The sequence below is a fragment of the Haliotis rufescens genome, unplaced genomic scaffold, assembly GCF_023055435.1.
Source record: "Haliotis rufescens isolate VD_foot unplaced genomic scaffold, xgHalRufe1.0.p SCAF_15, whole genome shotgun sequence".
Classification (NCBI taxonomy): Eukaryota; Metazoa; Mollusca; class Gastropoda; order Lepetellida; family Haliotidae; genus Haliotis; species Haliotis rufescens.
Window position 1 is genome coordinate 5214074 of NW_025963835.1, and position 18721 is coordinate 5232794.

Sequence of the window (18721 nt, forward strand, 5' to 3'; positions counted from 1 at the left end):
TATGCCATATAAATGTCCCATTTGTTTAGGTAGTTTAAATCATGTATATTTTATTCAAATTTCACGGAAGACACATTTTATTTCCAAATAAGATTTTCAATCAATGTTTCACCATAACTAGTCTTGTTAAGTTTTTCACGAAATTTTATAGACATTCAGAAGAATTTACTAAATATGACACGTCGCTTGTAAATATGATGCGCGATGCTATCCCATGCTATGACGTTTACATGAAGCTTGCATAACTACTTAGTCACTGGCACTTACTGTTTTAACGAAAATTGTGTGACTTACTGGTTCTGCCAGGCTATGCTTGCGAACACCTGGTGTCATCACTGATTTACAGTGATCCATGTGTGATCACTTCCGGTATGATCTCGTGTATGGTTCATATATCCAACACAGAGGGAATATGGAGTATAGAATTACCAACGTATTGTATTTGTGTCTTCCGTTTGAATAACGACAAGATGTAAAGAAGCCATCAGTTGTGTACTTTTGGGTCACTTATGTCATGTTGTTCCAAAAATGGTGTAGGTCTGTGTTGGTGATTCATCTTGCGGAAATGATCCATCGGATCCCTCCAATGATTCCCCATTTAATAAAATCCTGAAATATAGTCCAACTAAAATTGGGACTTATTTTTCTCACATTGTATTTTTTATAACGTGAATTGTGTGAGTGGTCGGCGACAATGGCGGATCGGGGCCAGCTTACCATTTTGCGAACACCTGGTGTCATCACTGACGTTCAGGGAATCCTTCATATAATGCCATCACTATTTTGCCTTTTACCCCGTGGACTTTGTTTTTGTAGATATTCAGGAGTGATGTTGACATTTTGAATTGAAATGTAAAATATAGAATTATCTTCAGACAGAATGAATGAGGAAATGTTTGTTACAAAGTTATCACTCCTGAAATATATGTTCATATCATTGAACATTAAAGAAATATAGTTAATAAAGTAAAAATAAAAGCAAATAATTCGTTCGACATTTGTGAAATTTGAAGGTGAGGCATCAGTGGACCAGATAATTAATAAATAGGACAACCTACTCAAAAAATTCTGTTGACGCAGCGCTTGTCCAGTCATCTGACTTGAGGGCACACAAAGAGGCATTGGTGCTGTTGCAAGCGATGATGCGTTCGCTGAATGTGGTACAGTTGGGCGTGTTCCACGTGTTGTTGCAGCTGAGCCACGGAACTTCTGCCCGGAAGGAATAGATGAAGAAGTACACCGCCCACGCTATGATGGTGTTGTAGTACCAGGACACGAAGAGGGCGATGACACAGATTGACAGCCCAATACCTGCAGTCATAAAAGTCATGGAGGTTGAAAATATACTATCTATCCCTCATAGAAATAGTCAGTTTCACTTTTGTACATTCACCAGAACCAGTGCACGAAATATTTCGAATTAAAGTGTAAAATATGAAGCAAAAAACGAACCAGTTGAATTCCCTGTTATGAAACCAGTTACTGTAATTAGATCACGGCAAAACTTACTCTGGTTCGTGTTTTCCGCTTCAAAACTCTTGATTTGAAGGTAAATGGTTTGGGAACAAGGCGGTTGTAAAAACTAAATGATATTGTTTCACGTGCACTCTGATCGGAACTTGAGACAGTCGGTGGGAAATAAGTATGGACTGTGTGAGAATATGGGATGGATTCGTAGATATGTACCAGTGATCAGCAGTTATGTACCAGCGACCAGTAGATATGTCCCAGCTCCCAGAAGATATGTACCAATGACCAGTAGATATGTACCAGTGACCAGTGGATATGTACCATCGACCAGTGCATATGTACCATCGACCAGTGGATAGGTACCATCGACCAGTGGATAGGTACCAGTGACAAGCAGATATGTACCAGTGGCCAATAGATATGTACCAGTGACCAGTGGATATGTACCATCGACCAGTGGATAGGTACCATCGACCAGTTGATAGGTACCAGTGACAAGCAGATATGTACTAGTGACCAGTTGATATGTACCAGTGACAAGCAGATATGTACCATCGACCAGTGCATATGTACCATCGAACAGTGGATAGGTACCATCGACCAGTGAATAGGTACCAGTGACAAGCAGATATGTACCAGTGGCCAATAGATATGTACCCAAGAAGAGTAGATATGTATCCGTGACCAGTAGATATGCTTCAGTGCCCAGTAGATATTACAAGCGGCCACTGGATATGTACCAGTGACAAGCAGATATGTACCAGTGACAAGCAGATATGTACCAATGACCAGTAGATATGTACCAGCGAACAGTAGATATGTACCCGTGACCAGCAGATATGTACCAGTGTCCAGTAGCTATGTACTCGTGACCAGTAGATATGTCCCAGCTCCAAGAAGATATGTACCAATGGCCAATAGATATGTACCAATGAAGAGTAGATATGTACCCGTGATCAGTAGATATGCTTCAGTGCCCAGTAGATATTACCAGTGGATAGGTACCATCGACCAGTTGATAGGTATCAGTGACAAGCAGATATGTACCAGTGACCAGTGGATATGTACCAGTGACAAGCAGATATGTACCATCGACCAGTGCATATGTACCATCGAACAGTGGATAGGTACCATCGACCAGTGAATAGGTACCAGTGACAAGCAGATATGTACCAGTGGCCAATAGAAATGTACCAATGAAAAGTAGATATGTACCCGTGACCAGTAGATATGCTTCAGTGCCCAGTAGATATTACAAGCGACCACTGGATATGTACCAGTGACAAGCAGATATGTACCAATGACAAGCAGATATGTACCAATGACCAGTGGATAGGTACCATCGACCAGTGAATAGGTACCAGTGACAAGCAGATATTTACCAGTGGCCAATAGAAATGTACCAATGAAAAGTAGATATGTACCCGTGACCAGTAGATATGTACCAGAGACAAGCAGATATGTACCAATGACCAGTAGATATTTACCAGCGACCAGTATATATGTACCCATGATCAGTAGATATGTACCAGTGTCCAGTAGCTATGTACCCGTGACCAGTAGATATGTCCCAGCTCCCAGAAGATATGTACCAGCGATCAGTAGATATGTCCCAGCGACCAGTAGCTATGTACCAGCGACTAGTGGATATGTACCAGTGACAAGCAGATATGTACCAATGACCAGTAGATTTGTACCAGCGACCAGTAGATATCCACTGGTCACTGGAACATATGCACTGGTCACTGGAACATATCTACTGTTCATTGGTAGATATCTACTGGTCACTGGTACATAACTGCTTGTCACTGGTACATATCCACTGGTCGGTGGTACATATCCACTGGTCACTGGTACAAATCCACTGGTCACTGGTACATATATACTGGTCACTTGTGCAGTGGCCAGTAGATATGTACCAGTAATCAGTGCATATGTTCCAGTGACAAATAGATATGTACCAGAGACCAGTTGATATGTATCATTGACCAGTAGATGTTTACCCGTGACCAGTAGATATGTACCAAAGAACTGTAGATATGTATCCGTGACCAGTAGATATGTACCAGTGACCAGTAGATATGACAAGCGACTAGTGGATATGTACCAGCGACCAGTAGATATGTACCAGCGATCAGTAGATATGTACCAGCGACCAGTAGATATGTACCAGTGACCAGTTTATATGTACCAGCGACAAGTAGATATGTACCCCTGATCAGTAGTTATGTATCAGTTACCAGAAGATATGTACCCGTGACCAGTAGATATGTACCAGTGTCCAGTAGCTATGTACCCGTGACCAGTGCTTATGTCCCAGCTCCCAGAAGATATGTACCAGCGACCAGTAGCTATGTACCAGAGTCTAGTGGATATGTACCAGTGACAAGCAGATATGTACCAATGACCAGTAGATATGTCCCAGCTCCCAGAAGATATGTACCAATGAACTGTAGATATGTACCAGTGACCAGTAGATATGACAAGCGACTAGTGGATATGTGCCAGCGACCAGTAGCTATGTACCAGCGACTAGTGCATATGTTCCAGTGACAAGCAGATATGTACCAGAGACCAGTAGATATGTATCAGTGACCAGTAGATATGTACCAATGAACTGTAGATATGTACCAGTGACCAGTAGATATGACAAGCGACTAGTGGATATGTACCAGCGACCAGTAGATATGTACCAGCGATCAGTAGATATGTACCAGCGACCAGTAGATATGTACCAGTGATCAGTTTATTTGTTCCAGCGACCAGTAGATATGTACCAGCGATCAGTAGTTATGTATCAGTGACCAGTAGATATGTACCTGCGACCAGTGAATTGTACCAGTGACGAGCAGATTTGTACCAGTGACCAGTGCATATGTACCGGCGATCATTAGATATGCACTAGCGACCAGTAGATATGTACCAGCGACCAGTAGATAGGTACTAGCGACCAGTAGATATGTACCAGCGAACAGTAGATATGACCCAGCTCCCAGTTGATATGTACCAGCGACCAGTAGGTGTATGTACCAGTGATCTGTAGATATGTACCAGCCATCAGTAAATATGTACCAGCGACCAGTAGATATGTACCAGCTCCCAGTAGATATGTACAAGCGACCAGTAGTGATTGAGTTATGATCAACTTATAAAGCGACGTGTGCGTGTGGTTGTTTGTACTAGTCCGGACTTATGCCGTTTTTATAGTGCTGGCCTACTGAGATACCATGCGGCAATTTTAACATTGATACCCCACTCAGAGGCAGTATACTGACTCCGAGCCGACCAGTCCTTTTTTCATCCCTTTAATGTCGAACGATTGGAAGGGTAACAGCTACCATCTTTTAACTTATTTTGGTATGATCCGGTAGAGACTCGAACCATCGACCTTCCACTCACCCGGGCGACGCTCTACCCATTTAACCACGGAGGCGATTCGACGTGAAACCGACAATGACGAGAATCGTGTTTGACACACCTAGAATGATAATCTGATTGAATCTAGGATTCGGACCCACGACAAGTGGATAAAAAAAACAAGTAAACTAAGTAATAGGATATGTGTTATTTACTTGCCTTTGTGTGTGTTTGTGATGAATGCCACCGGTAGGGCAGGATGCGCTCATCTTTTTGTGAAAACCTGGTATCATCACTATTTGGTAGTGATTCATAAACACATATTGATGATATAGTTGGAAATGTACAGTTGACTTTGCTTTCAGTGGAGATTTATTATAAGCATGGACATTATTTTTGTCGCTTTGATTAGAAAGTGTACCCACTTGCTGTGTGTTTGAAATCTAAATAATGAAAGATTCAGTAATGCATTGATTTCTCATTGTACCTTGTGACAAACGATTATGCTTGAAATTAGTCTCACAACAAAAGAGGATATCATCTATGAATTATTATCTCTTGCAATTTGTTCATGTAAATATATTCATTATATTATTCAATTAGTCAATATTTCATTCAGTTGTATTTCATCAGCTTGAACAGTCCTGGTAAAGGTTGTCACGTCATTCCAGAATGCACCACTAGGCTAATAGCAAAGAGGCCGGTGAAGAACAATAAATCTCCAAGAACACGTACTCTAAAACTATGCCACACGTTGTACTCAACGCGCTTCCATTACGTTCACAATATCCGATGTAAATGAAGTAATCAGTCGCCGATTCATGCATGAAGCAATTGTTCTGTTGAGACGAGGAAACACCGTGTATAATACAAAGCAATGTAACAGAATATCTGTTATATCAACCCAAAATATAACCATTAACGTTTCAAATTAAGCAAAGTTAAGTATGTGTGATCCTCCTAGGTCAGCTACCTCGTTACGTTGTCGGCCATCTTGTTTACGGCGGCGCCGAAGTTGATGCGCATTTACAGCCGAAGTTGCGTAACAGATTTGCGCCGCTCATACATATTCATTGATCTTTAATTAGAATGGCGATTTAACGACGACAACAACGCCGTCCTTATCATCAAGCCTCGCCTGGCATTGAGTGCTTGATATTTTGACACAACTGATTCGTCTATTACTCACGGAGGCTTTGAGCACAGCTACACTGCCCGTTCCCTATATGTGTCCGTCTGGTATATAGCTCGCTCTTACTGACTTTCACCGGACCGGGAACGGGTTGAGCACTCTTATCCATTACAGCAGGACAATGGGGTCAGCCACTTGGGGAAATAACACCTTAACTTATTATCAGATCCTTAGTTTAGGTGTTCTTGTTAAAAAACGTTACCTATCTGTTAAAGCCATAGTTCGGTATCATATAAGATTAGGGTAGCAATACACAGGTGCACTTTACACAATGTTTAGGGTAGGGAAGAAATGTCCATGCAGGTTATACGTTAGCTAGAAGTTAGATCAGAAGTTTGTTAGGTTCTATTTGACAAGCAACTATTACGTATACAGGGACAATATTGGAGTGTTGATGTATACGTTTATGTAGTCAATACTGACATGCGGATATGGGCATGGACAAATTCTGAATAATATTGGCATGTGGATATTGGCGAGTTGAACGGTACATAGACCATAGTGACATATTGAGTGAGTGAATGAGTATGGTTTTACACCGCTTTAAACCAGCAATATCACGGCGGGGGACACCAGAAATGGGCTTCGCACATTGTACCCATGTCGGGAATCGAACCCGGGTCTTCTGTGTGACGAGCGAACGCTTTAACCACTAGGCTACCCCACCGCCCCTAGTGGCATACTGATATAGGCGAGCACACAAACAACATTGGCATGTTAATACGGGCAAATTTATTACAATATTGGCATGTGGATATGGGCAAAGTGTAAAGAAACTATTGGCTTGTTGATGTTTGAGAGTATGAAGATCGGGCAAGTATATAGAAATAATAGGCTTGTCCTTGTGGGCGGGGATAAGATAATATTGGCATGTGGATAGGGACGAGTATGTAGAATATATCGGCATGTGGATAGGGACGAGTATGTAGAATATATTGGCATGTGGATAGGGACGAGTATGTAGAATATATTGGCATGTGGATAGGGATATGGGCGAGTATATGGGCAATATTGACGCGCATGTGGGCGAGTATGTATGAGGGTCATTGAAAGGTTCTGAGCATCACAGAGAATGACTTGACCTAAAGACATTAAAATCATATTTTTTCAATATAATCCGCTACCACATTGATTCGCCTTTGGGGGGATTTTATCCCAGTTTCTTCGAAGTTCTTTTGACTGTCCGAAAAGTTCTCCACAGCTGCTATGACGTCAGCGTTCTTCATTTTTGGGAACGGATGGAAGTCAGCAGACAGAGCTAGATTAAGAGAACAAAGTGAGTGCTGAAGGAATTCAAAACCACACTCGTGGATTGTAGTTATGGCAATGTCTGCTTCGTAGTCTTATTTTTAAAAGACAGTCAATCACGATTACATCAATAGTCACAAATCGTTGCAAGAACCTTTCTGGGTGAGCCTCAAACCGATCTAGATTATCACGAGGCATGTTGTGTCTGGTACGTTGATCAGATGTCAGACACTTAGGAATCCAGCGAGCTGATGATGGTAACCCAATGTTTCCTCATTGTCAAAGTTTCCGTGATAATGGATTGTACTTTCTCCCGAGAAATGCTTCATATGAATATGATGCTAAGTTATTCGCCGGTCGGTCATCTCCATATCATGGATTCTCTGGAACATTTCTGGTGTTGCTGGCGTGACAGGCCTTCCAGGATGGGGGTCGTCAGGAAGGCTCGCCCTTTGCTTAAACTCTGCCCACAGGCAGGAACATCCGTCCCTAGTGTTGTACTCACATCTTCCTGGATGGCTTATGAGGCTTCGCACTTTTTCTGCAAGTGTTTGATCACTGTACCTTCCTCAAATTTGTCCATTTTCCAAAGAAAATCAGAGAACCCTTGTCACAGCGAAACAATTTGCTCAATTGAGTGATATTCTTTTATGATATTCCTCTGTGACATCACGAATGAGTGAATGAATGAATGAATGTATAAATGAATGAATGAATGAATGTATAAATGAATGAATGAATTAATTAATGTTTATATTTCCTCCAGATAAATCTGAAGATTCTCCAAACATCAAACCTATGTACTTAAATAATGAAATAAAGTGATATAACCATGTGTGTGTGAAAGAATATTAAGACTATACTGGCTGGTGGATAAAGGCGAGTATAAAGATAATGTATATCTACATAATATATACACACATGGGTGTTTTGAAGCTCATAGCGACATTATTTACGTGTAGATATGGAATTGTGGACACGGAAAATATTCCCCTTTTGGCGGATAGTACATCTACAACAATTAACGAAGATCACCACGGCTATATAATTGTTTAAGAATACTCTATTATTTAGAGTACGTACGTACATTGTAGTATATAAGAGCTACATCGCGACAGGCGAGACAAACAAGTAGTAATAACATGAGCATGTTAAATCAGTCTGAAAATAATTCATATTCAACAGAAATATGAATTCTCAAATCCGGATGAAATGAACCCGGAGGTATCAACATCAATTCGTTACAACCGCCTAATCGACATCAGAATTCGATAAAACCGGAGCAAAGCAACCCTTGTTCCTCAGTTGGAGTGTATATCAGTGGCGGTATTCCACACATTCAGTTTTCTTGACCAAAGAATATATTAATTATTGCTTTCCATCTCTTTTGCTGTGAGTGAATGTGTGAGATTTCAATAGAGGGGCAATAATTTCTATTTTTCGGATATCAAGAAAAGGTTCATAAAGTACACCACTGGAAGAAGAACATTGGGCAATGCTACGTTACTGTAAGTATGCTTGTAGCTTATCAATCATCTGTACCGAGACGACCTATTAGTGGAATAAGAAAGTACACCAATGGAAGATGAACATCGAGCAATGCTATGTTACTGTAAGTATGCTTGTAGCCTATCAATCATCTGTACCGAGACGACCTATTAGTGGAATAAGAAAGTACACCAATGGAAGATGAAAATCGAGCAATGCTATGTTACTGTTAGTATGCTTGTAGCCTATCAATCATCTGTACCGAGACGACCTTTTAGTGGAATTAGAAAGTAAACCAATGGAAGAAGAACATCGAGCAATGCTACGTTACTGTTAGTATGCTTGTAGCTTATCAATCATCTGTACCGAGACGACCTATAAGTGGAATAAGAAAGTACACCAATGGAAGATGAACATCGAGTAATGCTACGTTACTGTAAGTATGCTTGTAGCCTATCAATCATCTGTACCGAGACGACCTATAAGTGGAATAAGAAAGTACACCAATGGAAGATGAACATCGAGTAATGCTACGTTACTGTTAGTATGCTTGTAGCCTATCAATCATCTGTACCGAGACGACCTATAAGTGGAATAAAAAAGAAAGTACACCAATGGAAGATGAACATCGAGTAATGCTACGTTACTGTTAGTATGCTTGTAGCCTATCAATCATCTGTACCGAGACGACCTATAAGTGGAATAAGAAAGTAAACCAATGGAAGATGAACATCGAGTAATGCTACGTTACTGTTAGTATGCTTGTAGCCTATCAATCATCTGTACCGAGACGACCTATAAGTGGAATAAGAAAGTACACCAATGGAAGATGAACATCGAGTAATGCTACGTTACTGTTAGTATGCTTGTAGCCTATCAATCATCTGTACCGAGACGACCTATAAGTGGAATAAGAAAGTACACCAATGGAAGATGAACATCGAGTAATACTACGTTACTGTTAGTATGCTTGTAGCTTGCTACTGAGCTTGTTACGTGTGGCCTCGTACAGTCGAATCTCTTAAAGTGGACAACGGATAACTAGAACTAATGGAGAAGTTGATTCATTTGCTCGCTCACTTGGCGCCCTTCATTATTTTGAAGAGGATAACTGGTATCGTGTATAGTGGATAACTGGTATCGTGTATAATTAGATTCACATGTCCTATGAACAATCATGCTAACGATGCCTTAACAATATCGCGGGGTTTTGTTTCTGTCCAGACATGCCGATATGTTCAGACAATATACATACTACAGATTACGGACTACACACTGCAGATTACAGTCGCGAAGCTGTGAACTACTGGCATTATGGGTAATCAGAGATATCAAATAGGTGTGTTATTATTTAGGCACAACAAACAATTACATTGATAAAATACATTTGCTATATTCCCTACGAGGTCAGATTAGATCAGCCTCTGTTATTTCTATTGGTTTACGGATATTCTTTTTACATTTGATGATTAGTATTTTGGGGAAATATAAAGGATTTTTCAGATTTCACTTAAAGACGTTTTAAATATAAACATGAAGTCGTGTGGGTATTATGGTTGTAAGTGCCGCATACACGATTGATTTTGTTTTCATAGTTTTAATACTTAAGGGTCGCCGGATCCGTAACTCACAAAAGACTTTATGTCATGGCGAGAACTTATCAAAATAATGCAAGTTCATTTACTTACAACACTAAAACATCAAACATAGAACTTTTGCGTTAAAACCAAAATTGTATATTTGTTGAAGTCATTTCCTGAGGTATTACCTTATCAACCGAACGAGTATGAGTAATATACACGCAAAGTAAAACGATTGAATAAAACAATACTTTTCCAGTAAAACAGACAGCACTAATCGACTTCTATAATACCTTGTGGACATATCCAAACGAGCTGTGATACTTTTAGCACTTAACGGTAATATAACATGCATCTATCCAGATAAGCCTCCAAATGGCGTGTCCCAAGTATTCTGTTCAACGTCTGAATTAGGATGCTCATCACTTAAACTTGTCAGTGTTTAACGAGACTGGACAAATTTAAACATATGGGTCAAAAATCGAACACACAGAAGCCGGGTTTGCAAGTACAGTTAAAATGAGCCTGCCGAATCCCAGCTATGACTTTGGTATTAGCCTTTATTTCACATGAAAGCTCCTCTCTTCGACCGCGATCCGGGTAATTACGCTACGAGTCCAAACGGCGGACCCGGATTAAGACGCGGCCTTTACCGGGCAAATAACAGCCGCCGATAAGGCAATCTCTGTTATGATAATGTCTATTGAACTGCCACATCTCTGCATTACAATGATAATGACCAGGCAACAGAACCTTATCCAAACGTTGATGCAAGAACCAGAGATCTCCAATTGGTTGTTTTCGGAAATTAGACTAAAGTCATACGACGTGTTCCTGTCCGGATTTTAGGATTGCGGTATGGGTTACATGGTGTTGCCGAGGCTACTGAATGCGGCCCAGCAGGAGGAAAGGTTCCAGTGGAACATCAACGAGCTGAACTCTTGATATGGGTTGTTAGGTCAATGGATATTTCATCGAGAAACAATGAAAATTCATAAACGTGTTTTGATTGGATGGATTATGTTACAGATATTAGACATATCTGAGCAAAGATAAGCTTGCTTCTGTATAATCAAGCAGCATGTGTCTATTTCTGATATCTTTAGGGCCAAAAAGTCGACGTCCTTGACAAATGATGAAGGACATTTCGGAGGAAGGAAACGTCACTGTGATGACCTGGTAGAGTAATTTGACAAGTGTCAAATATAGATTCTCGGATCGAATACAATACCACTGATACTAGTAACTCATAAATTAACAAGCATCGACAAGCGTACAATACATGTATTAATTTAATAATGTAATTTCAATTTAGGTATCATGAATTCAAGTAACAAAATATGAAAATCGATCAGTCAAATTTATTACCCACGAATATAATATGGGAATGTCAGGAATAACTAATAAGCCTCGATAAGTCATAAATATCAGGCTTGAAGTAATAGGTTAAGTCAAACAATAAAGAATAAAAAAAACACCTTAGGTACAGTGCAGAGATTATTATACGCGGTCATATTGTTACGAACACTCTTTCGTTATGTTCACTAATATGTTAGAAACATTTTATCCTTTGGCTTACAAGTTTGCATTGTTATCTTGAAACTTACCATCACAAGACATTGATAAAACAAAGTTGCGAATGTATGGTTGAAGTTTCAATGAAGGCTTAAGTCACATCTGGTATCCGACAAAAGTATTTTTCATTTGGTTGTTACGTTTCACGAGTAAACCATGCGGTAGAAACATCTTCAGAAATTGAAAATTCATTCAAAAATGTTTTATGTACTTGAACAGAAATATAACCATGATTCCTCTGAACCAATACTGATTTGTCATATGGATACGCGTAAGTAACTCGAACTCCGCCCAACGTGTTAACAGCGAGTCCAGTTCTTCATGGCTCCTCTGTAAGTCGGTCAATCCAAATGATTGTGCCGGAAATTGATCAGTAACTCAACGTATTCAACACAGAAGCAAAACTGACACACAGAGGCCAGATGATACAGATATCTCCATTTGGATTGACTCGGGCCCATACAAGGGTGCATACCTACCCATCTGTTCTTCAGAGAATACTATTAATGTTAAAACGTGTAATAATTAAGACAATAGCAATTCTCTTATTCATGTTTGGTTTACAAACGCAAATTGTTTCCCCAATTAATTATTTGCATTTGCCTAACCGTTATGTATATTCTGTTTTAAATGCACCTGCCTTTTAAAACAAACTGTGTGCATCCCCATTTCAAAACAGCTGTATGCGAGCTTGTACGTGTACTAGATTTTTACAGTTTTTAACAGAAGTTCATATACCTGTTTTAACGTCATAGTACTGGGAATATTGGCATGGCAATCAATGAAAAACATGACTTATGTTGATACCAAGTGTATGTTAAAAATCTGTGCCCCCTTTTACAAAGTACTGTGGAGTTCGATTTGTGAAAGTGGTAGTGATTACTTTGCTTTGTGAAATGGGGCCCAATGTCATAAACCTTTACAAGGGTTTCTCTGTACAATATACATGATAATTGGTCTGGGATTGATATTGCTCTAATACACTGTTATCTAATAATCGAGGAGTCCTTTCCACGACTCAGTAACTTAAGAGCCCCTATTGCATCTACTTAGACAATCATAACACATGTTTCCACGGGACAATAAAGTTTTCATACAAAATGGCCCAACCTATAGATGGAGTTCCGTTATTTCTAAGTGCGTGAGTGAGTGGTTTTATGCCGCTTTTAGCAATATTCCAGCAATATCACGGCGGGGGACACCAGAAATGGGCTTCACACATTGTACCCATGTCGGGAGTCGAACCCGGGTCTTCTGTGTGACTACCCGACCGCCCCTAAACCCAAGTACCATCCAAAGTTTGGTTCGATACTGCTGATGGCATCATTTATACTGTCCCTGACTATATAGTGATAATTTATCAAATGCAGTCCATAACAACCCACCAAATCCAAAACAATCCAAAACAATCCAATATGGTCCACAACTCAGATCAATCTAAAACAACCAAAGTTAATTCTAAACACCCAACATCAATCCAATAACTTCCCAAGCAACAAAAAAACAACCCAAAACAATCCAATGCATTTAATGCATTTAAAATATAAAAGGTCAACGCCAGAGAATAATCAGACTCGATTATGTGACTATACCGTCAGCACACGCCACTCACACAATTTGCATAAATAATAAACAAAAATAAGTGTTTGTTTCGACCTTTTGAAATATGCCTTAATGGAACGTCATTTGATTTGTGTCAATCGGACATTTGGACATTGGGAATCATTCTAAAAATAAATAGTCCGAAAAAGCGTTCATTCGATGTCCTTTCAAATCCGGTGGTTCTCTTCTTGTGCTTATAACTGTATTCTTGAAACAATCATTTACATGTAAAATACAATTGCATGTAAGAAAGATATAAGGATCTAGAGGAGGTTGACTTTTCTACTATTCATATGTGATCATCGAATCCCCCATTCTGAGCAGAATATACAAATCGGATTCATGTGGACTGAAGGGGACCTACCTTTGAAACAAGGACATATCCTCTTCCACACAGTGAGACAGCCACACCTCTGGAACTGTCCCAGGGCCAACTCCATGTAGAACAGAGGTAGACCGCCAAATATCAGCATCACAATGTACGGGATAAGAAAGGCACCTGCACAGAACAGTGTTACTATTAGTGAATTTAATTTGCATATAAGACACCAAATATGTATAAAGTTACCTGCATTCATACGACAGATATGTCAACCATCGCTGTCTTCAATGGACTGCAAAAAATAGTTTCAGTAAATGAATCTATATAGGTTTATGAACACGTGTTTAAAGTCTATCGTCCGTAATGTATAGTACATGTAGTTCAGTGTGTATAGTGTTAGTGAATATATTTGACCAACAAATGTCATATATGACATTTTTTATCAGAGTAAAACATCGGTTATGTTGATCTGAATACAAATAACACGAAATACGCCTTTCCATAATCATAACAAATCTCTGTTAAAAGAAGAGTCCATTGTACGACTGTATCATAATGGTGATTATATATACTAGTTGCTCGCGAAAGGATGAGAGTATCTTCCCCAACAGGTTTCTTTGTCTATAGTGTTTGGACCCCACAGGACGGTTAAACTGCTAAAATCATTGTCAGTTCATGAATATTGTCAAATATCTTAAATTGTATCAACAGCTCAATAAAGAATTCGTTCACTGATATTACTTACATTTTATAACAGAGAGGTTCATTTGTAGTTATTCAAATAAAATAATTTCGATAATTTGTTTGCAGTGATTACCTTCATAATTGATATTCAGAATAATATTAAAACATAGTACCGGTCAAAAAAATAATTGTTACTGTAAAATGTATGTGAATATATAAATTATTCAATTAATCAAGCAAAAGTAGTCATCATTGAATTCAAAGATTTAATCAAATAACCAAAGATTTGTTTTGACAGATGATATCGATTTTTAATACGGAATTCTATTTTTCATCATATTAATTATCAAATACTATTTCGTACAAATAATGTAGGACAATTTTATTACTGTAAATCCAAGGTAATATTAATCTGAATAAAAACATACTACCATACACGTGTTCTACCTGGTCACGTATCGGTTTTGCTCGTGTTCCTCCGAAGTATACAGGAACAGAATTTTAAATGTTATCGTAACGGACATTACACGTTGTTCCATGGTCTGTCATACAGACCCTGGAACAGATATATCCAATAAAGCCCCTGCAAGTCTATACTAGTGGACGAGTCTAGATCACTGCAGTCTCTGAAAATGAAGAGCTAACAACTGGGTTTTTTTTCTTCTGTAGGATATGTTCATTGCAGAGATTAGATGTTAGTCTAGTTGCTCCACTCGGTGTGTCTGTGACAGAAGAGACATATTTGTAGCATCTATTGTCTACTATTGAAGCGTGAAGTATCGATTTATTAGATGTGCTCCAGATAGAGACCTATGTATAACCACTTATCTTTTCCTTGTCTGGGGTTATATATCTTTCTGAAAACAATCTAAAGTGAGTGTATACAGATCATAAATGCAATCAGAATAGCCAACCCTCCTGTTAAATGTTAAATTGCTTGTTTCACGTAAATACAATTGACAAGCAATTTTGATGACACCTGGGGAATGTGGGATACCATTGCCTGCCATCAACTAATGCTGGTCGTATGAGGCGACTAGATGAATAGGGTGGTCGGCTCGGTAGCGTACACGTGGTTTATTGCGTGTCATCATACCCCGATGGCTTTGGTCGTTGCTCATAATATCAATCACTGGTTTGTTTGGTCCAGAATCCATTATTTATAGGCCACCGTCATATGATTGGAATATTGCTGAGTGTGACGTCCAACAACGAATAAACAAATACTGTTCACATAAGAAAAGGGTATGTCTTTTCAAGATTCGGCAAAAATACCACACCTAGTTTTAATTAGTTCATAATATTCACTTCATATCGTGTACCTTCTACGAGTAATGTAATCGCAAAAAAACAATGAAACTTTGTTCTAAACCTCAACACTTCAGACAGCTAACCTGATGATCACAAGAAAGTATGCATTATAAGAATGTGAATAGGTTTTCATACCTTGGAACTGAATTTAGGCTTGAAACGATTTCCCAAACAGACTCAACATCATCTGACTGTTAGAAGTTTAGGTTTAGATTTTTTCCGATATTATGAGATGACAATGAATAGAGGGTACAAAAAACAAGCGATTTTATCCTATAAAACAACAGCTCATAAAAAGCTCATAAAAGCACTCTAGAAAAAGCACGTTAAAGGCAATGATCGGGGCTTAGACCAACATTTAGTCTCAGGAATATTTAAACATATATAGCTACAAATAAAAATAATAAAATCCAAAGAGCCTCGAGCAATGGTTAATTTGAGAGCTGATGCAATCTAGACTTGCCAAATCATTCTAGACTTGAGTTGGATTCTTTTCTTAATATAATTTCAAGGGTCTTGTATTATATCAGGTCCATATTGCATGAATGTTGGGTTGCAGACTACTGTCAGACTACTTCAGCGATACCGCCAGACTGGGCACACAAGGGTCAGACCATGAAACTGTAAACTGCGTGTGACCACCCCACATAAGGACCACCATCTTCACACTTTCCATCTGCGTAGCAGCTTCCTGACCGTGACGTCATCGGCGTTGACAGCGTTGACATTAGAATAGTGTCTAGAAGATTACAGACATACAGACTACGTGTTGCATGAATCCTCCACTCAAAATAGTGGAATGGCCTTGACCCGTCAACATTGGTGAAATAGACGTCAGTGGCAGCGACGTGATTGGTCAAGGTTACACTCCCTATAGCGGAATGGCCTTGACCCGTCAACATTGGCGAAAAAGACGTCAGTGGCCGCCATGTGATTGGTCAAGGTTACTGTTTGGTGCCAAGAGCAGGTTCAACTTGTCCAATCCTAAAATTCGGATGCGGGTGTATCGACGAAGAGGTGAACGAATGCTCTGCGATGCATCCAGTAGGTTCAATCGTTTTAGGCGCCGACGTCATAGTGCGAGGCAGGTTTTTCGTGGAAGGAAGACACGTCTTGAAGGCCAACGTTACAGGGATGTCATTCTGCAGCCAGTTGTCGTTGCCTTTCTCAGAAGACAGCCAAAAGGACAATGCTAGATACCATAATGCTAGAATAATCAAGGGCTTTCTCAACCCGTACCAGTGTTGCCCTTGCCGTTACGCTCAGCCCATCTATTTCTTTGGGGTTATCATGGGCGACAAATACGACAACTTCTAATCCTGCCGAACGACAACAGCAACAACCTTTATTCACTCAAGGTGATCACAAGCTGTGGTACATGAACAATACAATTCATTAAAATTATATGATGACAAGATGACATGTACATAAACACAATGACTGAGTTAATTCTTTTTGGACAAACTGTAACGTTGTAGGGAATATGTTTCGGACAAACCTTTAACTCTGCAGTTGATACAAATAGTGTTACATTGTTTCAGACAATGTTATGCAACAGCCGTAAGTGACCTAGTAGGTCATCATTTCACATTTTTCTTAAAGTAATAAGGACCAATGTGTTATTTATTTTTGCGGACAAGTATAATCTAGCAATTGCTGAAGTACAATAAAGACAATGGATCTATCTTCCATCAAAATGACTATTCAGGAATACGATGAACTTCGATTATTTCTTGATAACAGATATGCGTTTGGTGTTCATTAATTTAGCAAACTTAAAGATAATTGGTCACATTTTCAGCGGGCGTCATGTCCAGGTATGTCTGGATGCCCGATGAGGTCACACACGGTATTGATACCAAGTCTTTGGAAAGCATTTAGAAGTGATACACATAAGGAAGAGAATTTATGGATGTCAACATCTTTATTATGAGGACCACAACGTTCTGAGTGTATGCTTACTCCTTCATCAGGTAAATTCAACGTTTCGGAGCACATGCTTTCTCCTTCATCAGATGAATTCACCTGATAAAGGAGTAACCATACACTCCGAAACGTTGTATTCCTTATAATAAAGAAGTTGACATCCATAAATTCTCTTCCTGATATTGATACCATGACCGATATGATATGGAACCTTCATCGTTTTGTTATGAAAAAATAACTGTTATGACCCCAGGTGTGTTTGATTGTTTTTTGGTAATTCATACCAAGTGCCCTGACATTGTCTTTGCCTGGTTGTACTATAAATGATTGAACTTCACAATTCATTTTAATAAACGTGTACCTTTAAACAATTGTTTTCACAAGCCCCAAACCACTTTCCAATTACTCTAATTCAAAACGTCGATCAATGCCAGAAAATAATCTTCCATTATCTACCGAAACAGATTCCATAGAACGTAAAGTTAAATGCAGTAGTTTAGTGTAGTGGTGAAAAATATGTGAGTGGGAGACTGCCATCAATTATGATACCAGGTGATACTCGAAAAGGGTAAGCATGTTTGCTCTACCGTTAGCACTCGCCACTCGCATAATTTACATTACAAAACTGCGAGTAATGTTAGTCCTTTTATGCTACCTTATTTTAGCTAGACACTATTGCGAATATTACAAGATAGGGAAGCATACGAAAGACACTCATTTCGGGAACACGAATGACCATGTCAGAGCGACACTGTCCAAAACGATTTATGGAACAACTTAACATAAGTGAACCAAAGTGCACAACTATATTGCTAGTTTCGTCAACATCTTGACATTATTCAAGCGGAAGCTATAAATTAATCCTGTTGGCAATTCAACACGCCATCGTCCCTTTATGTTATATATAACAACCATGAACGAGGTTATCCCGGAAGTGCATGTGAAAGGTTCGTCCCATTCAAATCT

The 18721-nt window shown here is 39.2% G+C and overlaps 1 protein-coding gene across 1 annotated transcript in view; it reads right to left on the reverse strand.

Annotated features, from left to right (window-relative positions):
- LOC124134985 (sodium-dependent serotonin transporter-like) overlaps nt 1–18721 on the reverse strand; it is a 55083-nt gene that overhangs the window by 30173 nt on the left and 6189 nt on the right. Inside the window, exons 2-3 of the mRNA XM_046500123.2 lie at nt 13877–14011; nt 1059–1311 (exon numbers count right to left, since the gene is read on the reverse strand). Of these exons, the coding sequence (XP_046356079.1) occupies nt 1059–1311; nt 13877–14011 (388 nt within the window). The remainder of the gene's footprint in view (nt 1–1058; nt 1312–13876; nt 14012–18721) is intronic.